Source organism: Coregonus clupeaformis, chromosome 17 (assembly GCF_020615455.1).
Source record: "Coregonus clupeaformis isolate EN_2021a chromosome 17, ASM2061545v1, whole genome shotgun sequence".
NCBI classification, from domain to species: Eukaryota; Metazoa; Chordata; class Actinopteri; order Salmoniformes; family Salmonidae; genus Coregonus; species Coregonus clupeaformis.
Window position 1 is genome coordinate 53,405,474 of NC_059208.1, and position 24,298 is coordinate 53,429,771.

General features: G+C 45.5%; 1 protein-coding gene across 1 annotated transcript in view; it reads right to left on the reverse strand.

Annotated features, from left to right (window-relative positions):
* Nucleotides 1–24,298, reverse strand: part of LOC121543738 (CUB and sushi domain-containing protein 3) — a 205,368-nt gene that overhangs the window by 63,217 nt on the left and 117,853 nt on the right. The window contains exons 27-28 of the mRNA XM_045226581.1: nucleotides 13,165–13,344; nucleotides 2,351–2,524 (exon numbers count right to left, since the gene is read on the reverse strand). Coding sequence (XP_045082516.1) covers nucleotides 2,351–2,524; nucleotides 13,165–13,344 — 354 coding nt within the window. The remainder of the gene's footprint in view (nucleotides 1–2,350; nucleotides 2,525–13,164; nucleotides 13,345–24,298) is intronic.

A 24,298-nucleotide genomic window follows, 5' to 3' on the forward strand; every position in this document is an offset into this window, starting at 1 on the left:
AGTGTTATTACTATATACTGTACTGCTGTGGTGTGAATCTAGTGTTATTACTATATACTGTACTGTACTGCTGTGGTGTGAATCTAGTGTTATTACTATATACTGTACTGTACTGCTGTGGTGTGAATCTAGTGTTATTACCATATACTGTACTGTACTGCTGTGGTGTGAATCTAGTGTTATTACTATACGTACTGTACTGCTGTGGTGTGAATCTAGTGTTATTACTACTATACTGTACTGCTGTGGTGTGAATCTAGTGTTATTACTATATACTGTACTGCTGTGGTGTGAATCTAGTGTTATTACTATATACTGTACTGTACTGCTGTGGTGTGAATCTAGTGTTATTACTATATGTACTGTACTGCTGTGGTGTGAATCTAGTGTTATTACTATATACTGTACTGTACTGCTGTGGTGTGAATCTAGTGTTATTACCATATACTGTACTGCTGTGGTGTGAATCTAGTGTTATTACTATATACTGTACTGTACTGCTGTGGTGTGAATCTAGTGTTATTACTACATATACTGTACTGCTGTGGTGTGAATCTAGTGTTATTACTATATACTGTACTGTACTGCTGTGGTGTGAATCTAGTGTTATTACTATATACTGTACTGTACTGCTGTGGTGTGAATCTAGTGTTATTACTATATACTGTACTGTACTGCTGTGGTGTGAATCTAGTGTTATTACTATATACTGTTCTGTACTGCTGTGGTGTGAATCTAGTGTTATTACCTATACTGTATTGCTGTGGTGTGAATCTAGTGTTATTACCCTATACTGTACTGCTGTGGTGTGAATCTAGTGTTATTACTATATACTGTACTGTACTGCTGTGGTGTGAATCTAGTGTTATTACTATATACTGTACTGTACTGCTGTGGTGTGAATCTAGTGTTATTACTATATACTGTACTGCTGTGGTGTGAATCTAGTGTTATTACTATATACTGTACTGCTGTGGTGTGAATCTAGTGTTATTACTATATTGTACTGTACTGCTGTGGTGTGAATCTAGTGTTATTACTATATACTGTACTGTACTGCTGTGGTGTGAATCTAGTGTTATTACTATATACTGTACTGTTGTGGTGTGAATCTAGTGTTATTACTATATACTGTACTGTACTGCTGTGGTGTGAATCTAGTGTTATTACTATATACTGTACTGCTGTGGTGTGAATCTAGTGTTATTACTATATACTGTACTGTACTGCTGTGGTGTGAATCTAGTGTTATTACTATATACTGTACTGTACTGCTGTGGTGTGAATCTAGTGTTATTACCCTATACTGTACTGCTGTGGTGTGAATCTAGTGTTATTACTATATACTGTACTGTACTGCTGTGGTGTGAATCTAGTGTTATTACTATATACTGTACTGTACTGCTGTGGTGTGAATCTAGTGTTATTACCCTATACTGTACTGTACTGCTGTGGTGTGAATCTAGTGTTATTACTATATACTGTACTGTACTGCTGTGGTGTGAATCTAGTGTTATTACCATATACTGTACTGTACTGCTGTGGTGTGAATCTAGTGTTATTACTATATACTGTACTGCTGTGGTGTAAATCTCTATATTCAGCAGTTTAAGTGCTGCACTAAGGACCCAGCTCTGTAATGGCTCTGCACTGTTCTGGACTCAGTAGACCAAATCTACTGGGGACCATAGAGGAAGCATTTCCTGTACAATATGCATCATTATCACTTTTCAGGATTTACATGATCAGCACTTTTTCCTATTGTTTCATTCTCAACTCTCCTAGCTCTGCATTGTAGCCAGCCTACCTATATTTCATCACAATATAGAAGACAACATGCTATTTTTATACAGTACAATGTGTAATCTACCTGTTTGTACAGAGCTGAACACCTCGGAAACAATACGCCATGGCAATCTACATGTTGTTACAGAGCTGAACACCTCGGAAACAATACGCCATGGCAATCTACATGTTGTTACAGAGCCAGAAATCATTCATTGCCATCAGTATTATTCCCCCCCACCCCCCCACCCCCCCCGGAATTTCCGAACTGAATTATGAACTGTATCCACGCGTTGTCTGCTGTAGTTTGTGATGCATGTGTCTTAATGCACCTATTGGTGATGCTGTGTTGTTGTTTGTTGAGATGCAAGAAAGTTTGCACACGTTGAATACCTGTATCTTTAAAACTCTTTGTACAGAGTTGAAAAGCTCAGTAGCAACACATTGCTATCTAGGTGTTTTGTGCAGAATTGAATCCCTGTATGTATCTCTAAAACAATACATTGCTGTGCGACAGTCGGGAGAGGAGAAGAAAATATGAAGGCGTTCGTTGTGTTTGACTCACGCAGACACTGAGGCAGATCCCCTCTCCAGGAGCCCAGACCCACACAGGTCAGGATAGCTGGGAAGGAGAGCTCATATCCGGGCAGGCAGCTGTAGCTCACACTGGTCCCCCACTCAAACACTGACCCCTCCAGGAGGCCGTTATGGATGTCAGGGGGCCGAGGGCAGGTCACCACTGAGGAGAGAGAGGATGGAAAGATGCATTTGTCAACTCTTTATTTTTTTATTATTTATTTGTCATTTTTAGCAGATGCTCTCATCCAGAGCGACTTACAGTTAGTGAGTGCATACAGTTTTTTTTATAGGCCAATAGAAAAGTTTGCTTAGAAAATCTAGTGTTAAAACCAACGCATTTCCTGGGGAATCCTGGTTTTTGAGGGGTATATCAATCATTGAGGAGACAGATGGACAGACGGATGGGCAGAGGGGAGGCAGGAGGGACAGACGAGGCAAAGTTAAGGCCTGGATACACAAGGCGATTAGAGAAAACAATCATCAACACGTCTTTTCTCCTTTTATGATGCTAGTTCAGTGCTCCTTGTATCTAACTATAGGACACACCAGATCTCTATAGATTATATTGTGACCCTATATATAGAATGATGCTAGTTCAGAGCTATAGATTATATTGTGTGTGTGTGTGTGTGTGAGCATTTATCTGACTAGGAATTACTGTTGTGAGACAATGGCTAGATCCCAAATGGCACCCTATTCCCTATATAGTGCACTGATTTTGACCAAAGCCCTATGGGGAAGAAGAAAGAATTTTGCCCACGCTACAACTATATAGGTCCACTAATACAGAACTAGTAAAGGCCCAGTGGTACAGACGTCTATATAGGTCCCCTAATACAGGACTAGTAAAGGCCCAGTGGTACAGACGTCTATATAGGTCCACTAATACAGGACTAGTAAAGGCCCAGTGGTACAGACGTCTATATAGGTCCACTAATACAGAACTAGTAAAGGCCCAGTGGTACAGACGTCTATATAGGTCCACTAATACAGGACTAGTAAAGGCCCAGTGTTACAGACTGCTATATAGGTCCACTAATACAGGACTAGTAAAGGCCCAGTGGTACAGACTGCTATATAGGTCCACTAATACAGAACTAGTAAAGGCCCAGTGGTACAGACTGCTATATAGGTCCACTAATACAGAACTAGTAAAGGCCCAGTGGTACAGACGTCTATATAGGTCCACTAATACAGGACTAGTAAAGGCCCAGTGCACTACTTTTGTGAACACATTTTATTTTTCGCCCAAAATAATTGTTTGGGTTATTAATATTTTTTTTTAAATTCCGATTTTTCTGGGGGTTCTGCAGCACCACTAGTACTCTGCATGAGGAGGCATGATCTTTGTGTAACACTGCACAATACCCTAACTAAACCCTGTAAAGAATGGTTGGTTTAGTGCTTTGTTTCTTTTGCCAAATACGTAATATTTCTATATTCATATAGCGTGTAGCTACTGAGCACAGAATCTTTCGGGGTGTCAATAATTTTGACCCCTACTTTTTTGAGAAAAAAAAAAAGTATTTATTGTTTCTCTGAGCAATTGTATTAGTGTAAAAAATAATTGTATAATAAAATAATATAATTTTTAGCGTTCAATATAGCTCAGTATTTGAATTATTTATTTTACACAGTCATTATTGCTCATCTTTATCAAGAGTGTCAATAATTTCAGACCCCACTGTACATGACCTACCAAGCTGCTCAGAATACTTAATTTCTGTCAATGCTGTTTTATCCCTCCTTGACAATAAGGAATGCATAAACACTTCAACAACAGGGAGTTGTTTCTTTGTGTTTCTCTTGAGTCCTTGAGAAAGGCACTTTTATCTCTCCGTTTCCCAAATGGTTACCATTTCAGATGCAGACACTTTATCTGAATTACATCCATAAATATAAATATCCAGCTGGTTGCAGAATGATTCAAACGAGTCACCCTGATTATTACAATAACAGTGACATACAGTACGAACCGCACAACATCCACAATTACCTCCGAGACTTCCAACAGGCAGGCAGCACTGAATAACAAGTAGAACTGTACAACTGTCCCTGTTTCCCAAACGCTAAGTAGCCTAGCTAGCTGGTATTATTGCATCTTAGCTGAACATGAAAACTCAGGATCCCTAGACTCAGGAATCCTGCTGGATGCCAAAAAAACTCAGAATCCCTAGACTCAGGAATCCTGCTGGCTGCCAACAACTCAGGATCCCTAGACTCAGGAATCCTGCTGGCTGCCAACAACTCAGCATCCCTAGACTCAGGAATCCTGCTGGATGCCAAAACAACTCAGGATCCCTAGACTCAGGAATCCTGCTGGATGCCAAAAAAACTCAGGATCCCTAGACTCAGGAATCCTGCTGGCTGCAGCTTCGAATGTGTCACATACAGCTAGCTACAGCCTTGCTACAGCCTGGCATATCTCTATCTGCCAATAAGCAGCGAGCAGCACATCCCAGCCTGCCTGGTGGTCTGTGATAGGATGACCAGCTGCCCCTGCATCATGACAGTATCAAGGCTGCGTTCCAAAATCAAATCACCCTGTCTGCACCTCACCATCTTGAAGTTAAAGGCAATCGTGCAGAAACAAAGGATGGCCTGAAATAGAGGACGTGATTGTTTTTCCTCAGTCTCAGACAGTCTCAGAACAGACAATGATTCTCTTACTTCTTCTTCTACCCTTTTGCTCCTGAGCTGCCAGATGAATAAAAAAAGCTGTGATTAACCAACTGTATTCTACTATTAAGATGCTGTTGATGATGCACTGGCTGCTTACATCAGATCGGCATCGAGGGAGACGTCTCTGCATACACAACAGACCTGGGTTGAAATACTATTTGAAATAATTTAAAATACTGTATCTGTGCTTGATTGAGCTTGTCTGATGCAATGGAACCCAATAGAAAAGTTTCAAAAGGGGCAAACCCCGCCCACCTGTCACTCCAGGCAAAAAAAACGCTCAAAGTATTTGAAAGATTTCGAATAGTATTTGAACCCAGGTTTGATACACAACACATTACGTCTGAATGTTATCCTGAACTATGCTTAGCAGCCCTGTTCCAGTTTATCTTTAGTAGTTGTCCCATTAATACAGAGTACCAGATTAATAATCAAATCTTTCCAGGTCTCTTTTATTTTATTAAATTTACCCGGATAAAAAATAAATGGTAGGAAGTGCAGGTGGGAGGGAGGGAATAGCACTATTGCAGCCCCTCTATAGAAGCCCCTCTGGCTCTCTGACTAAGTAATGAATATACTGGTAGAATTAGAATGATTAAGAATGATTCTTCTCATTCTATTTCTATGGTGGTAACTATTATGGACTGTGTCTATAAAAATGTACAGTGGGGGGAAAAAAAGTATTTAGTCAGCCATCAATTGTGCAAGTTCTCCCACTTAAAAAGATGAGAGAGGCCTGTAATTTTCATCATAGGTACACGTCAACTATGACAGACAAATATAGATTTTTTTCTCTCCAGAAAATCACATTGTAGGATTTTTTAATGAATTTATTTGCAAATTATGGTGGAAAATAAGTATTTGGTCACTTACAAACAAGCAAGATTTCTGGCTCTCACAGACCTGTAACTTCTTCTTTAAGAGGCTCCTCTGTCCTCCACTCGTTACCTGTATTAATGGCACCTGTTTGAACTTGTTATCAGTATAAAAGACACCTGTCCACAACCTCAAACAGTCACACTCCAAACTTCACTATGGCCAAGACCAAAGAGCTGTCAAAGGACACCAGAAACAAAATTGTAGACCTGCACCAGGCTGGGAAGACTGAATCGCCAGGGTTGTGGGTTCGATTCCCACGGGGGGCCAGTATAAAAAAATATGTATTCACTAACTGTAAGTCGCTCTGGATAAGAGCGTCTGCTAAATGACTAAAATGTAAATGTAAGCAGCTTGGTTTGAAGAAATCAACTGTGGGAGCAATTATTAGGAAATGGAAGACATACAAGACCACTGATAATCTCCCTCGATCTGGGGCTCCACGCAAGATCTCACCCCGTGGGGTCAAAATGATCACAAGAACGGTGAGCAAAAATCCCAGAACCACACGGGGGGACCTTGTGAATGACCTGCAGAGAGCTGGGACCAAAGTAACAAAGCCTACCATCAGTAACACACTACGCCGCCAGGGACTCAAATCCTGCAGTGCCAGACGTGTCCCCCTGCTTAAGCCAGTACATGTCCAGGCCTGTCTGAAGTTTGCTAGAGTGCATTTGGATGATCCAGAAGAGGATTGGGAGAATGTCATATGGTCAGATGAAACCAAAATATAACTTTTTGGTAAAAACTCAACTTGTCGTGTTTGGAGGACAAATAATGCTGAGTTGCATCCAAAGAACACCATACCTACTGTGAAGCATGGGGGTGGAAACATCATGCTTTGGGGCTGTTTTTCTGCAAAGGGACCAGGACGACTGATTCGTGTAAAGGAAAGAATGAATGGGGCCATGTATCGTGAGATTTTGAGTGAAAACCTCCTTCCATCAGCAAGGGCATTGAAGATGAAACGTGGCTGGGTCTTTCAGCATGACAATGATCCCAAACACACCGCCCGGGCAACGAAGGAGTGGCTTCGTAAGAAGCATTTCAAGGTCCTGGAGTGGCCTAGCCAGTCTTCAGATCTCAACCCCATAGAAAATCTTTGGAGGGGAGTTGAAAGTCCGTGTTGCCCAGCGACAGCCCCAAAACATCACTGCTCTAGAGGAGATCTGCATGGAGGAATGGGCCAAAATACCAGCAACAGTGTGTGAAAACCTTGTGAAGACTTACAGAAAACATTTGACCTGTGTCATTGCCAACAAAGGGTATATAACAAAGTATTGAGAAACTTTTGTTATTGACCAAATACTTATTTTCCACCATAATTTGCAAATAAATTCATTAAAAATCCTACAATGTGATTTTCCGGATAGTTGACGTGTACCTATGATGAAAATTACAGGCCTCTCTCATCTTTTAAGTGGGAGAACTTGAACAATTGGTGGCTGACTAAATACTTTTTCCCCCCACTGTATATAGTATGTATAAGCTGGAAGTAGAGGCCTAAGCATTGTTGTTCACTAGTTTACTCCAATTAGGGAAGGGGTGTTGGGGTTGGAAAGTAATAAAGGGAAATATATATATTTTTAAAGGATATGTACAGTGGGGAAAAAAAGTTTTTAGTCAGCCACCAATTGTGCAAGTTCTCCCACTTAAAAAGATGAGAGAGGCCTGTAATTTTCATCATAGGTACACGTCAACTATGACAGACAAAATGAGAAAAAAAAATCTAGAAAATCACATTGTAGGATTTTTAATGAATTTATTGGCATATGATGGTGGAAAATAAGTATTTGGTCAATAACAAAAGTTTCTCAATACTTTGTTATATACCCTTTGTTGGCAATGACACAGGTCAAACGTTTTCTGTAAGTCTTCACAAGGTTTTCACACACTGTTGCTGGTATTTTGGCCCATTCCTCCATGCAGATCTCCTCTAGAGCAGTGATGTTTTGGGGCTGTCACTGGGCAACACAGACTTTCAACTCCCTCCAAAGATTTTCTATGGGGTTGAGATCTGGAGACTGGCTAGGCCACTCCAGGACCTTTGAAATGCTTCTTACGAAGCCACTCCTTCGTTGCCCGGGCGGTGTGTTTGGGATCATTGTCATGCTGAAAGACCCAGCCACGTTTCATCTTCAATGCCCTTGCTGATGGAAGGAGGGTTTCACTCAAAATCTCACGATACATGGCCCCATTCATTCTTTCCTTTACACGGATCAGTCGTCCTGGTCCCTTTGCAGAAAAACAGCCCCAAAGCATGATGTTTCCAACCCCATGCTTCACAGTAGGTATGGTGTTCTTTGGATGCAACTCAGCATTCTTTGTCCTCCAAACATGACGAGTTGAGTTTTTACCAAAAAGTTATATTTTGGTTTCATCTGACCATATGACATTCTCCCAATCCTCTTCTGGATCATCCAAATGCACTTCAGACGGGCCTGGACATGTACTGGCTTAAGCAGGGGGACACGTCTCTTACTGCAGGATTTGAGTCCCTGGCGGCGTAGTGTGTTACTGATGGTAGGCTTTGTTACTTTGGTCCCAGCTCTCTGCAGGTCATTCACTATGTCCCCCCGTGTGGTTCTGGGATTTTTGCTCACCGTTCTTGTGATCATTTTGACCCCACGGGGTGAGATCTTGCGTGGAGCCCCAGATCGAGGGAGATTATCAGTGGTCTTGTATGTCTTCCATTTCCTAATAATTGCTCCCACAGTTGATTTCTTCAAACCAAGCTGCTTACCTATTGCAGATTCAGTCTTCCCAGCCTGGTGCAGGTCTACAATTTTGTTTTTGGTGTCCTTTGACAGCTCTTTGGTCTTGGCCATTGTGGAGTTTGGAGTGTGACTGTTTGAGGTTGTGGACAGGTGTCTTTTATACTGATAACAAGTTCAAACAGGTGCCATTAATACAGGTAACGAGTGGAGGACAGAGGAGCCTCTTAAAGAAGAAGTTACAGGTCTGTGAGAGCCAGAAATCTTGCTTGTTTGTAGGTGACCAAATACTTATTTTCTACCATAATTTGCAAATAAATTCATTAAAAATCCTACAATGGGATTTTCTGGATTTTTTTTTCTCAATTTGTCTGTCATAGTTGACGTGTACCTATGATGAAAATTACAGGCCTCTCTCATCTTTTTAAGTGGGAGAACTTGCACAATTGGTGGCTGACTAAATACTTTTTTTCCCCACTGTATATATATATGTATGTACATGTATTTATATGTATGTATGTGTATGTATATATATATATATATATATATATATATACAGTTGAAGTCGGAAGTTTACATATACCTTAGCCAAATACAATTACACTCAGTTTTTCACAATTCCTGACATTTATTCCTAGGAAAAAGTTCCTGTCTTAGGTCAGATAGGATCACCACTTTATTTTAAGAATGTGAAATGTAATAATATAATAATAATATGCCATTTAGCAGACGCTTTTATCCAAAGCGACTTACAGTCATGCGTGCATACATTTTTTTTTTGTGTATGGGTGGTCCCGGGGATCGAACCCACTACCTTAGCGTTACAAGCGCCGTGCTCTACCAGCTGAGCTACAGAGGACTGTCAGAATAATAGTAGAGAGAATGATTTATTTAAGCTTTTATTTCTTTCATCACATTCCCAGTGGGTCAGAAGTTTACATACACTCAATTAGTATTTGGTAGCATTGCCTTTAAATTGTTTAACTTGGGTCAAACGTTTTGGGTAGCCTTCCACAAGCTTCCCACAATAAGTTGGGTGAATTTTGGCCCATTCCTCCTGACAGAGCTGGTGTAACTGAGTCAGGTTTGTAGGCCTTGCTCGCACACGCTTTTCAGTTCTGCCCACAACATTGTCCATTTGGAAGACCCATTTGCGACCAAGCTTTAACTTCCTGACTGATGTCATGAGATGTTGCTTCAATATATCCACATAATTTTCCTTCCTCTTGATGCCATCTATTTTGTGAAGTGCACTAGTCCCTCCTGCAGCAAAGCACCCCCACAGCAGGATTCTGCCACCCCCATGCTTCACGGTTGGGATTGTGTTATTCGGCTTGCAAGCGTCCCCCCTTTTCCTCCAAACATAACGATGGTCATTATGGCCAAACAGTTCTATTTTTGTTTCATCAGACCAGAGGACATTTCTCCAAAAAGTACGATCTTAGTCCCCATATGCAGTTGCAGACCGTAGTCTGGCTTTTTTATGGCAGTTTTGGAGCAGTGGCTTCTTCCTTACTGAGTGGCCATTCAGGTTATGTCGATATAGGACTCGTTTTACTGTGAATATAGATAATTTTGTACATGTTTCCTCCAGCATCTTCACAAGGTCCTTTGCTGTTGTTCTGGGATTGATTTGCACTTTTCGCACCAAAGTACGTTCATCTCTAGGAGACAGAACGCGTCTCCTTCCTGAGCGGTATTACGGCTGCGTGGTCCCATGGTGTTTATACTTGCGTACTATTGTTTATACAGATGAACGTGGTACCATCAGGCATTTGGAAATTGCTCCCAAGGATGAACCAGACTTGTGGAGGTCTACCATTATTTTTCTGAGGTCTTGGCTGATTTCTTTAGATTTTCCCATGATGTCAAGCAAAGAGGCACTGAGTTTGAAGGTAGGCCTTGAAATACATCCACAGGTACACCTCCAATTGACTCAAATGATGTCAATTAGCCTATCAGAAGCTTCTAAAGCCATGACATCATTTTCTGGATTTTCCCAAGCTGTTTAAAGGCACAGTCAACTTAGTGCATGTAAACTTCTGACCTACTGGAATTGTGATACACTGAATTATAATTATAATCTGTCTGTAAACAATTGTTGGAAAAATTACTTGTGTCATGCACAAAGTAAATGTCCTAACCGACTTGCCAAAACTATAGTTTGTTAACAAGAAATTTGTGGAGTGGTTGAAAAATGAGTTTTAATGACTCCAACCTAATTGTATACAATCAACACCACAGGCCTTTTTGGGTTGGAGGGTTTGTATTTTGTCCTGTAGTTCATTCAATGTAAATGGAGAATCCAGTGGGTTCTGGTAGTCTTTAATAGTTGATTCTATGATTTGCATTTGTTCATGTAAATGTTTTTGCTGTTTGTTCTTTGTTATAGGGCCAAAAAGATTGGAGAAGTGGTTTACCCATACTTCTCCGTTTTGGATAGATAGCTCTTCGTGTTTTTGTTTGTTTAGTGTTTTCCAATTTTCCCAGAAGTGTTTAGAGTCTATGGATTCTTCAATTACATTGAGCTGATTTCTGACATGCTGTTCCTTCTTTCTCCGTAGTGTATTTCTGTATTGTTTTAGTGACTCACCATAGTGAAGGCGTAGGCTCAGGTTTTCTGGGTCTCTGTGTTTTTGGTTGGATAGGTTTCTCAATATCTTTCTTAGGTTTTTACATTCTTCATCAAACCATTTGTCATTGTTGTTAATTTTCTTAGGTTATCTGTTAGAGATTTTTAGATTTGATAGGGAAGCTGATCTCTCTCTCTCTCTCTCTCTCCCCCTCTCTCCCTCTCTCCCTCTCCCTCTCTCCCTCTCCCTCTCTCTCTCTCTCTCCCCCTCTCCCTCCCCCTCTCCCTCTCCCTCTCCTGTGATCACCATCAGAGCTATACGTGCAGGGATCTATCCAGCAGACCACCATAGGACAGCTTAATAATGGAACAGATAGCAGGAAATATTACTGCTCGGGTGTGTGAGAGGTTGGCGTGTTCTTAAGAACTCTGTCTGAGGGGACTTGTAAAAAGTGTGTGTGTGAGAGTGTGTGTGTGTGAGGGAGTGTGTGTGAGGGAGTGTGTGTGAGGGAGTGTGTATGAGGGAGTGTGTGTGTGTGTGTGTTTGGTTTTACTCACATTGTGGGGACAAGAAGTGCTCACAATGATAGTAAAACAAGGAAAAGGGACATTTCCCCCACAAGGAAACAGGCTATTATAGACTTAAGGGTTAGGGGTTAGGGTTAGGGGTTAGGGGTTAGGGGAAAATAGGATTTTGAATGGGAATCAATTGTTTGGTCCCAACAAGGATAGTAAAATAAACGTGTGCGTGCGTGCGTGCGTGCGTGCGTGCGCGTGTGTGCGTGCGTTCGTGATGTAGGAGTGTGATCTCGGAACCCAGAACCAAATCTTGCTTCGTGCCACCTACAATATCTTCCATTTATATTAACGTCAGTCATGGTAGATTAGCAGGAGTATGACACTGAGGGTGGACAGATGCAGCAGGGATTAAACATCCAGTATGAACCCAAGTCAACAGCCTCCTTAGTTCATTGTCTAAAAAAGGCTCCATGTCATCTGAGTGTGTGTGTGTGTGTGTGTGTGTGTGTGTGTGTGTGTGTGTGTGTGAATGGGCAATCCTGTGCTCTGTTATTGCAGAGATCTGTTCCTTAGCAACCATGTCCCATTTGCCTTGTCAGTCCGTCGTGCTCCTCGTGGCTCGTCGCTCGCTGCCTTCCTGGTGCCACTGCAGCACGTAATCTGCACAAGATATTGGGTACGTCCCAAATGGCCCCCTATTCCCTATATACTACCTTATAACGTGGTTCGGGTAGTGCACTATACAGTACACAGGGTGACATTTGAGATGCAACCATTTAGTTTTGGACTTTGTCGCCAGATATGCAAATGTATTGCTTCTCTGTGCAATAAATTCTTCTGCTTCATGAGAGCAGCAAGGATATCCTCCCTGGGAGAGTGAAGTTGAACGTTCATCTAACCAGAACAGAAGAGAGCCAGGGGTGTGATTCTTCCATTAGAATACTGTAGCTGTAAATAATGTGTGATACAGAATAGAGCTTCTTCACTCATTACTTTTAACATCTAGGGCCTGACTCACAGTTGAGATAACAACACAACTTGGACTTTCCCCTAAATCATTCATTGATATCAAAGGGAGACTTGAGTAAGGGTCTGTTGACACTGTTTGTGGAAGGAAGATATTTAATTGGTTTTAGCCGGCAGAATAATTGATTAGAACGAGTGTTGCGAAATTCTGGTAACTTCTGCCCCGGTTTTCCAGTAATCCTAGTTGAAAGAATCCTGGAATTACAAGGGAATAAGTAGACTCAAAGATCCGGGAATCCTCCAACCAGGATTTCTGGGAAACCAGGAAATTTGGGGAAAATTAACGGAATTTTGCTAACTACAACTAATAAAATGGATTTGTAACATATTTTATTTCCAGTAATCTGAACGGACCCATATCATCACCACCACCACCATCATCATCATCATCATCATCATCAGATGTCGTACCTTTGCAGATGGGTGTGATGGCACTCCAGGTGCCGTTGTGGGTACAGGTGCGAGCTGTGGCCCCGCCTGCCTCTATCAGGTAGCCAGGCTGGCACATGAAGGAGATGTTCTGGCCCACAGTGAAGTCCTCTCCAAACCTCAGACCATTAGCAGGAACACCTGGGTCTCCACAACTGATCACTGGTGGGACAATACAGAGCGAGACAGGGAGAGGGATCGACATTAGATCGACATCTTGAATGTTCAGTGGTTGTGTTATTGCCTGGTCCCAGATCAGTGGTTGTGTTGTAGCCTGGACCCATATCAGTGGTTGTGTTGTAGCCTGGTCCCAGATCAGTGGTTGTGTTGCTAACTTTTGACTACCATTGTTGACATGTCATGCATACATTCAGAGAGACTGGTTACATAGTGAACAGATCTGTGACCAATTGACCCTTCGCTAAGCCCTGCACCAGAATTTTGGGCAACCAATCGCAGTGCTCCATGGATAGCAACTGTCGTAATGTCCGACACCTCGAACAAGATCACACTGAAATCGCATGAAAGCCAATGAGTGCTATGGCAAAAAATTGAGAGTTTTCATGAAAAATGTAGTTTCAATGGCTAAATAATTGAACCTGGGGTACTTGCTACTGCGATTCCTAAAATGCGTAGCCTGTTGATGGAGTATTTTTGGAATACATTTGTTACATTGTTTGCTAGCTCAGCTGGTTAGCTAGCTCTCAGTCTCATTGACCACCAAACATTGCTAATGCTAGCTAGCTAGCCACTTAATACAAGTTGTTTTCTAAAAATGTATGTTAGCTAGCGAAGTTAATCATGTTATTAATACAACTCCCATCTGCTGTCGACATCAGGACATGATTTGAGAGAGTAGAGAGAGAGCGAGAGAGAGCGAGAGAGAGAGAGAGAGAGAGAGAGAGAGAGAGAGAGAGCATAGAGGGAGAGGGAGAGAGAGAGAGAGAGAGAGAGAGAGAGAGAGGGAGAGGGAGAGGGAGAGGGAGAGGGAGAGGGAGAGAGAGAAAGAGAGAGAGAGAGCATAGAGGGAGAGGGAGAGGGAGAGGGAGAGGGAGAGGGAGAGAGAGAGAGCATAGAGGGAGAGGGAGAGAGAGAGAGAGAGAGAGAGAGAGAGAGAGAGAGAGAGAGAGAGGGAGGGAGAGAGGAGGGAGGGAGAGGGAGAGGGAGAGGGAGAGGGAGAGGGAGAGGGAGAGAGAGAGAGAGAGACAGCGAGAGAGAGAGAGAGAGAGAGAGAGAGAGAGAGAGAGGGAGGGAGAGGGAGAGGGAGAGGGAGAGGGAGAGGGAGAGGGAGAGAGAGAGAGAGAGACAGAGAGAGAGTTAGCTCCAAAAGTGGTTAGTAGCTTTGACTGCGTGCTGACATCGAAATCAGAGCCGTTCAGTGGCTAGCTACTACCCTTATTTTACCAGGTGTCCGTGAAGCAATTGCAATCAAAGTCCACCACAATCAATGATTTATGTATACACTAAATGACTGGTAGGGGGCGCTGTGTTGTAGATGACTGGTAGGGGGCGCTGTGTTGTAGATGACTGGTAGGGGGCGCTGTGTTGTAGATGACTGGTAGGGGGCGCTGTGTTGTAGATGACTGGTAGGGGGCGCTGTGTTGTAGATGACTGGTAGGGGGCGCTGTGTTGTAGATGACTGGTAGGGGGCGCTGTGTTGTAGATGACTGGTAGGGGGCGCTGTGTTGTAGATGACTGGTAGGGGCGCTGTGTTGTTAATGACTGGTAGGGGGGCGCTGTGTTGTAGATGACTGATAGGGGGCGCTGTGTTGTAGATGACTGGTAGGGGGGCGCTGTGTTGTAGATGACTGGTAGGGGGCGCTGTGTTGTAGATGACTGGTAGGGGGCGCTGTGTTGTAGGTGACTGGTAGGGGGCGCTGTGTTGTTAATGACTGGTAGGGGGCGCTGTGTTGTAGATGACTGGTAGGGGGCGCTGTGTTGTAAATGACTGGTAGGGGGCGCTGTGTTGTAGATGACTGGTAGGGGGCTGTGTTGTAGATGACTGGTAGGGGGGCGCTGTGTTGTTAATGACTGGTAGGGGGCGCTGTGTTGTAGATGACTGGTAGGGGGCGCTGTGTTGTAGATGACTGGTAGGGGGGCGCTGTGTTGTAGATGACTGGTAGGGGGCGCTGTGTTGTAGATGACTGGTAGGGGGGCGCTGTGTTGTAGGTGACTGGTAGGGGGCGCTGTGTTGTAGATGACTGGTAGGGGGCGCTGTGTTGTAGATGACTGGTAGGGGGCGCTGTGTTGTAGATGACTGGTAGGGGGCGCTGTGTTGTTAATGACTGGTAGGGGGCGCTGTGTTGTTAATGACTGGTAGGGGGCGCTGTGTTGTAGATGACTGGTAGGGGGCGCTGTGTTGTAGGTGACTGGTAGGGGGCGCTGTGTTGTAGATGACTGGTAGGGGGCGCTGTGTTGTAGGTGACTGGTAGGGGGCGCTGTGTTGTAGATGACTGGTAGGGGGCGCTGTGTTGTAAATGACTGGTAGGGGCGCTGTGTTGTAGATGACTGGTAGGGGGCGCTGTGTTGTAGATGACTGGTAGGGCGCTGTGTTGTAGATGACTGGTAGGGGGCGCTGTGTTGTAGATGACTGGTAGGGGCGCTGTGTTGTAGATGACTGGTAGGGGGCGCTGTGTTGTAGATGACTGGTAGGGGGCGCTGTGTTGTAGGTGACTGGTAGGGGGCGCTGTGTTGTAGATGACTGGTAGGGGGCGCTGTGTTGTAAATGACTGGTAGGGGGCGCTGTGTTGTAGATGACTGGTAGGGGGCGCTGTGTTGTAGATGACTGGTAGGGGGCGCTGTGTTGTAGATGACTGGTAGGGGGCGCTGTGTTGTAGATGACTGGTAGGGGGCGCTGTGTTGTAGATGACTGGTAGGGGGCGCTGTGTTGTAGATGACTGATAGAGGGCGCTGTGTTGAAGCCACCGTGACTCCATCTTGGCACTCCCTCACCGTCGTAAAACACATTTTGGAAGCTCTGGAAATTCATTTATTAATATCTACGTTCGTTTTTGCCACATTTATTCTATTACAGACACCTAAATGCATACTTTTAAATTATATTATGTGAGCTAAAATTGAAAATAAAAAATTGTATGTAAACACAAACCTACCCATGAGTATATATAAACATACCCAAGAGTTTCCTGATTAGCAAAGGGGTAGTCTGTGTTTAACTTCATTGTGTATCAGAAAAACAGTTTGAAATCATTGTGAAGGGAGTTTGCCTGTGGTTGAATGGGGAATTGGGCTTCCCAGGAAAATCAGGCGGGGCTTAGCGAAGACTCAATTGTGTTGTGTAGTACCTCCTCAAAGATCACAATGCAGAGGAAACAGAAGACTACAACTTCTGTCTCTGTTGATGTGTGTACTTGACATTTGGGTTATCGTCAAGTTCTCCTTGCTAAAAGTCATGCTCTATAACTAGGGAAAGAATAGAAGATCATGAACGTCTTGATAATATAGCTGCAGCAGCACATACATGAAAGAAAGAAAGAAAGAAAGAAAGAAAGAAAGAAAGAAAGAAAGAAAGAAAGAAAGAAAGAAAGAAAGAAAGAAAGAAAGAAAGAAAGAAAGAAGAAAGAAAGAAAAGAAGAAAGAAAGAAAGAAAGAAAGAAAGAAAGAAAGAAAGAAAGAAAGAAAGAAAGAAAGAAGAAAGAAGAGAAAGAAAGAAAGAAAGAAAGAAAGAAAGAAAGAAAAGAAAGAAAGAAAGAAAGAAAGAAAGAAAGAAAGAAAGAAAGAAAGAAAGAAAGAAAGAAAGAAAGAAAGAAAGAAAGAAAGAAAGAAAGAAAGAAAGAAAGAAAGAAAGAAAGAAAGAAAGAAAGAAAGAAAGAAAGAAAGAAAGAAAGAAAGAGATGTTGACAGGTATGGTAGCTCTGGTCCTAGTTAACAATAATAATATCACAACAGATTCAGACTATTGTATATTAGCAGGTATGGTAGCTCTGGTCCTAGTTAACAATAATAATATCACTACATTACATTAACAAGACAAACAAACAAACATTTCCCTTTTATCTCCCTGAGAGTGAGAATATTAGTTCCAGTCCTAACAATACTACTTTCATCATAACACACTACAGTATATACATCAACAAGACACCTTTTCTCTCTTCTCCTTGAGAGTGTGACTTTGATCCTTGTAACCTAGATGATCAATAAGCCTTGAGGTTTGTGAACCGTGGAAATGACTGGCTTCTTTAATGGATTCATAATGTTGTGTCCCTGAACCGGTCAGTTACATCTGAAGTGAAGCGATCAAAAACATCCATCAGAGGGGATGGGGAAGAGAGAGAGAGGAGAGAGGAGAGAGGAGAGAGGAGAGAGGAGAGAGGAGAGAGAGAGAGAGAGAGAGAGAGAGAGAGAGAGAGAGAGAGAGAGAGAGAGAGAGAGAGAGAGAGAGAGAGAGAGACAGAGAGAGAGTGAAAGAGAGAAAGAGAGAGACAGAGACAGAGAGAGAGACAGAGACAGAGTTGAGAAGAGCAGCGGCAGACTGCATACAACGTCTGTGTCTGAAATGGCACCCTGCTATTCCTGATATAGTGCATAACTTATGGTACCCAGCTATTCCTGATATAGTACATTACTTATGGTACACTGCTATTCCTGATATAGTGCATTACTTATGGTACCCTGCTATTCCTGATATAGTGCATTACTTATGGTACCCTGCTATTCCTGATATAGTGCATTACTTATGGTACCCTGCATTCCTGATATAGTGCATTCCTTATGGTACCGTGCTATTCCTGATATAGTGCAATACTTATGGTACCCTGCTATTCCTGATATAGTGCATTACTTATGGTACCCTGCTATTCCTGATATAGTGCATTACTTATGGTACCCTGCTATTCCTGATATAGTGCATTCCTTATGGTACCGTGCTATTCCTGATATAGTGCAATACTTATGGTACCCAGCTATTCCTGATATAGTGCATTACTTATGGTACCCTGCTATTCCTGATATAGTGCATTCCTTATGGTAGCATGCTATTGCTGATATAGTGCAATACTTATGGTACCCTGCTATTCCTGATATAGTGCATTACTTATGGTACCCTGCTATTCCTGATATAGTGCATGACTTATGGTACCCTGCTATTCCTGATATAGTGCATTACTTATGGTACCCTGCTATTCCTGATATAGTGCATTCCTTATGGTACCGTGCTATTCCTGATATAGTGCAATACTTATGGTACCCAGCTATTCCTGATATAGTGCATTATTTATGGTACCCTGCTATTCCTGATATAGTACATTACTTATGACACCCTGCTATTCCTGATATAGTGCATTACTTATGGTACCCTGCTATTCCTGATATAGTGCATTACTTATGGTACCCAGCTATTCCTGATATAGTGCATTACTTATGGTACCGTGCTATTCCTGATATAGTGCAATACTTATGGTACCCTGCTATTCCTGATATAGTGCATTACTTATGGTACCCTGCTATTCCTGATATAGTGCATGACTTATGGTACCCTGCTATTCCTGATATAGTGCATTACTTATGGTACCCTGCTATTCCTGATATAGTGCATTCCTTATGGTACCCAGCTATTCCTGATATAGTGCATTACTTATGGTACCCTGTTATTCCTGATATAGTGCATTCCTTATGGTACCGTGCTATTCCTGATATAGTGCAATACTTATGGTACCCTGCTATTCCTGATATAGTAAATTACTTATGATACCCTGCTATTCCTGATATAGTGCATGACTTATGGTACCCTGCTATTCCTGATATAGTGCATTACTTATGGTACCCTGCTATTCCTGATATAGTGCATTACTTATGGTACCGTGCTATTCCTGATATAGTGCAATACTTATGGTACCCAGCTATTCCTGATATTGTCACGAACAGAAGAGGACCCAAGAGCGCAAGTTCAAATTCAGAGTTCTTTATTCAAGGTTACAGGCGGGAAGAGGAGTCCCAGGGGTGTCAGGGGTCTTTCAGGGTCCTCCTGTGGGTACCTGTGCTCCGGGGTCACCAAATGTCCGGGGTGTCCAGTCCAAGTGCTTAGTGTGTGTGTTCCCCAGTGATGGAGCGCGCGATCGGGCTGAGGGTGGTGGAAACGTCTGGGCACGCTCATCTGGTGGTCGGAGACCTGGGGAACACACACACACAACAGCAATATGAATGGCAGGCAGAAGTACAGATCAGGGCTGGGCAAATATCGTGGTGAGAGACAGAAGGCAGAAACGAGTTACCGGAGGGGCTGAAGATCGGAGAGTAGTCGAGGTCCAGAAGGCAGGTTGGGATAGACGGGGCAGTAGAACAAGGAGGCAGTCAAGAAAGGATCGGTATCACAAACAGGAGTCAGAGCGCAGACAGGCAGGTTACTGGTCCGGGTTTGAAGACGATCTGACAGGGCTTGGCTGAAAACCAGGGCTTGATATACTGGGAGAGGTAGTGGGGAAATGCAGTTCAGCTGGCAGAGTAATTAGAACAGAGTGAGGCAAGGTGAGGATGGTGAGTGGGAAATGCAGTGCAGCTGGCCAGGTAACAAGAGCAGAGCAGGGCAGGTGGAGCTAGTTAGGCTGAGTAGAGAGAGGGGGGTGAGCAGAGTGGAAGATAATTGAATGCAATTAATGTTGCTACCAGGGAGAGAGAGTGCTCATGACAGGACCCCCTCCAAGGGACGGCCCCAGAAGTCCCAAGAACAACATCATGCCGGGAGGGTGGAGGGGAGCAGGCGGCGGGTCAGAACTCCTCCGAGCGGTCCGAGTGAATCTCCTCATCCTCAGAAGGAGCTGGAGGGTCACGGTCGGGGAGACAGGACAGGCACTGAGACAGGAGCAGGGCGGGCTGGACGGCTAGGAACCCCTCTTGGACGGCCCCTACGGATTGCAGGCTGATCAGGATGTAGTCGGTGGAAGTCAGTGATAAGGGTCCGGTCCACTATCCTCCTGGCCGGGATCCAGGTCCTCTCCTCTGGACCATATCCCTCCCAATCAACGAGGTACTGGAGACCCCTACCCCTCGCCTAGAGCGGAGCAGCCCGGACGGTGAAGACAGGACCGCCATCTACGAGGCGCGGAGGAGGTGGCGCCGGAGCTGCAGGGACCAGGGGACTTTCATGGACCGGCTTGACCTTGGAGACGTGGAAGGTGGGGTGGACCCGCATGGAAGCGGGCAACTGAAGTCGGACCGCCGTTGGACTGATGACTTTCTGCACAGGAAAAGGACCAATGAAGCGAGGGGCCAGCTTTCGTGATACAACCCGCGGCGGCAGATCCGGGCAGACAGCCAGACCTTCTGACCAACCCGGTAAGTAGGTGCTGGGGTCCTCCGTCGGTTGGCACCCGACGGCGTAGCTGGTTCCAGACTTCAGGAGCACAGTGCGAGGCCTGGGCCCAAGTGCGGCGGCAGCGGCGGGCATACGCAAGAGCAGACGGACAGGTGGCATCCGCCTCCTGGCTGGCAAACAGTGGAGGTTGATACCCGTAGACACACTGAAAGGGGGAGAGCCCGGTGGAGGAACTGGTGAGTGAATTATGGGCATATTCCACCCAGAGCAGGTGTTGAGCCCAGGCCCGGGATTTTGGGAAGCCACACACCTCAGTGCCTTCTCCAGCTCCTGGTTCATGCGTTCAGTCTGGCCGTTTGACTGCGGGTGGAATCAGACGAGTAGGCTGGCGGTGGCCCCAAGGAGATGACAGAACTCCTTCCAAAAGGTTGCTGAGAATTGCGGGCCCCGGTCTGACACTATATCCTGGGGTAGGCCATGGATACGAAACACATGTTCCAGGACCACCTGGGAGGTCTCTTTAGCAGAGGGTAGTTTGGGAAGGGGCACGAAGTGGGTCATCTTACTAAAGCGGTCAACAATGGTAAGGATGACTGTGTGTCCGTCAGAGGGCGGAAGGCCCGTAACAAAGTCCAGTGAAACGTGGGACCAGGGCCTCTTGGGTATGAGTAGGGGTTGCAGCAACCCAGCAGGAGGCTGGTTGGGAGTCTTGTTTCAGTTACAAGTGGGACAAGCTCGGATGAATTCTCGGACATCCCGTCTCATCCCCCGCCACCAGAACGCTGGGCGGACCAGATGAAGGGTGCAGTGATGCCGGGATGACAGGCCAGACGGGATTCGTGCCCCCACTGAATCACAGGTGACCTGAGATTTGCTGGAACAAACAGACGGTTGGGGGCGCTGGTGCTTGGACCTGGCTGGTCCCGAAGAGCCTCCATGACCTGCTTCTCGATCTCCCAGGTGAGGGCCGCACGACCAAGTGGCTGGGAAGAATGGGAGCTGTCATGGCGGTGGTCTCGTCCTTCTGAAACATCCGGGGAAAGAGCATCAGGTTTGATGTTGCGAGATCCCGGGCGGTAGGAGCGTGAAATTGAAGCGCGTAAAGAACAGAGACCACCGCTGTTGACGGGAGTTCAGCCTCCTGGCTGTTTGGATATACTCCAGGTTCTTGTGGTCTGTCCACACTACGAATGGTTCCTTTGACCCCTCTAACCAGTGCCGCCATTCTTCAAGGGCGAGCTTGACAGCCAACAGCTCGCGGTTCCCAATGTCGTAGTTGCATTCGGCAGGGGTTAGCTGACGGGAGTAGAAGGCACAGGGGTGCATCTTGCCATCCTCAGCTGCTCTTTGAGAAAGCACTGCACCCACTCCCACGTCCGAAGCATCTACCTCCACCACAAACTGCCTTGCTGCATCTGGCATCTGGAGGATGGGAGCAGAAGTGAAACATGTCTTGAGGATATTGAAGGCCTTATCAGCAGCTGATGTCCATTGGTACGGTTGTTTAGTGCTGGTTAGCGCCGTGAGGGGTGCAGCCACTGTGCTATAGTTTCTGATGAATCTCCTATAAAAGTTGGCAAAGCCCAGGAACTGTTGCAACTTCTTCCGAGACTCAGGAACTGGCCAGGAAGTGACAGCCGACACCTTCGTGAGATCCATCTGAATGCTGCCCTCGGTCACCACATACCCCAGGAATGAAAACGGTCTTGGCATGGAACTCGCACTTCTCTGCCTTCACGAAAAGAGAGTTCTCCAGCAGGCGGCGCAGGACCAACCGGACGTGGTGCGTGTGTTCTGACAGAGTCTTTGAGAATATTAAAATATCGTCAAGGTACACAAATACGAACGTATTTAGCATGTCCCTGAGGATATCATTCACTAGGGCTTGAAAAAACTGCTGGGGCATTGGTGAGGCCGAAGGGCATGACGAGATATTCATAGTGGCCGGTTGGTGTGTTGAACGCTGTCTTCCATTCGTCTCCCTCCCTCATCCGCACCAGATGGTAGGCATTGCGAAGGTCCAGCTTAGTGAATACAGTGGCTCCCTGCAGCAGTTCGAAGGCAGACGAAAGTAAGGGCAGTGGGTAGCGATTCTTAACCGTGATGTCGTTCAGACCCCGGTAATCTATGCATGGACGAAGAGAACCGTCCTTCTTGCCGACAAAGAAGAATCCGGCTCCTGCGGGGGAAGACGACGGTCTAATTATCCCGGAGGCAAGAGAGTCATTAATGTAGTCCTCCATGGCCTTTCTTTCCGGGGCTGACAGTGAATACAGACGACCCTTGGGAGGTGCTGTGCCAGGCAGGAGATCAATCGCGCAGTCATAGGGTCTGTGTGGGGGGTAGAGATGTCGCCTTGGATTTGTTGAACACCTCTTTCAGGCTGTGGTAACAGGCCGGAACATTGGATATGTCGGAGGTAGCGCTAGATCCTTCCCGGTGAACGGGCAGGGTGGCCCCCCTTAAACAGGTCTGGTGACAACTCCTTCCCCACTCACGGACTGTTCCTGTCTCCCAGTCGATGTGGGGGTTGTGCTGACGGAGCCACGGGTATCCAAGAATGAGTGGTTGGCCAGGTGAGTGTAGGAGGTGAAACTGGATGGACTCCTGGTGGTTTCCTGACAGCAGGATTGTCACAGGGGCGGAGATATGAGTGACAGTGCCAAGATGATGCCCATCCAGGGCTCGTGCAGGAATGGGTTGTGTCAGTTGATGATGGTTCACGCCCAGTTGCTGTGCAAGCTCAGGGTCCATGATGTTTGCTTCGGCTCCGGAATCCACAAGGGCGGCCAATGTATGAGTCTTGTCAGAAAGCTGAAGGCGGAGATGAAGCAGGGTCTTTCGGATGGAGGGAGACTGAAGGCTTGTTGAGCTCACCCGGATCTCCCCTACACCTGGTGAGCTGCGGCTTTTGCCGGACAAGTAGCGACACGGTGATTCTCGCCACCACAGTAGAGGCAAAGGTTGGAGCTTAGACGGCGCCGACGCTCCTCGGGAGTCAGAGAGGCACGGCCAATCTCCATGGGCTCAGGCTGATTGAGTTGGCTATGGGACTTGACAGGCAGGGGCTGGACAGAAGCGGTATCGACCCAGGCACGGATGGCAGGTTGACTGAGACGGCCCTTCTCCCTCCTCCGGGTCTGTATACGGCGGTCAATGCGAACGGCAAGGTCAATGGCGGCATCAAGCGTTGAGGGCGGGTCATGGGAAACAAGCTCGTCCTTGATATAGTCCGCCAGGCTATGGAGGAAGGCTTGCACCAGTGCCTCTGGGTTAAACGAGCTTTGACTGGCCAGGGTACGAAAGTCAATGGAGAAGTCTGCCACTGTCCGATTGCCCTGACGGATGGTGAGCAGAGCTTGTGACGCTCGGCTGTTGGCGAGCCTAGGTCAAAGACCTTTAACATCTCCTCCTCAAAGGCACTGAAGGAGGCACAGGCTGGGGTTTGCCGGTCGAATTCCGCCGTTCCCACAACCGAGCTCGACCGGTGAGATGTGTGATGACATACCCCCACCTTGGCTCCCTCTGTTGAGAAAGTCCTGGGCTGTAGTGCAAACTGGATTCGGCAGCTGCTCAAGAATGGTCTTACTTGCTTCTGGTTGCCATCAAAACGTTCCGGGTTCCCAATCCTTGGTTCAGGAGCGTGGGGATCTGGTGGCAGCACTGCCGGGCCTGCAGCATTGGGACCTCCAGCGGAGGGATGAAGGAGTATCGGTGGTACAGGAACAAAAGGACCAGGGGGGTGCAGGTGGAGTAGCCGGGCTTGAGAGTAGTTGCAGGGCTTGGGCTAGCTGTTGTTGCTGCAGTTGGAACTGTTGTTGCTGCTGGTTGAATAGCTGGAGAAGG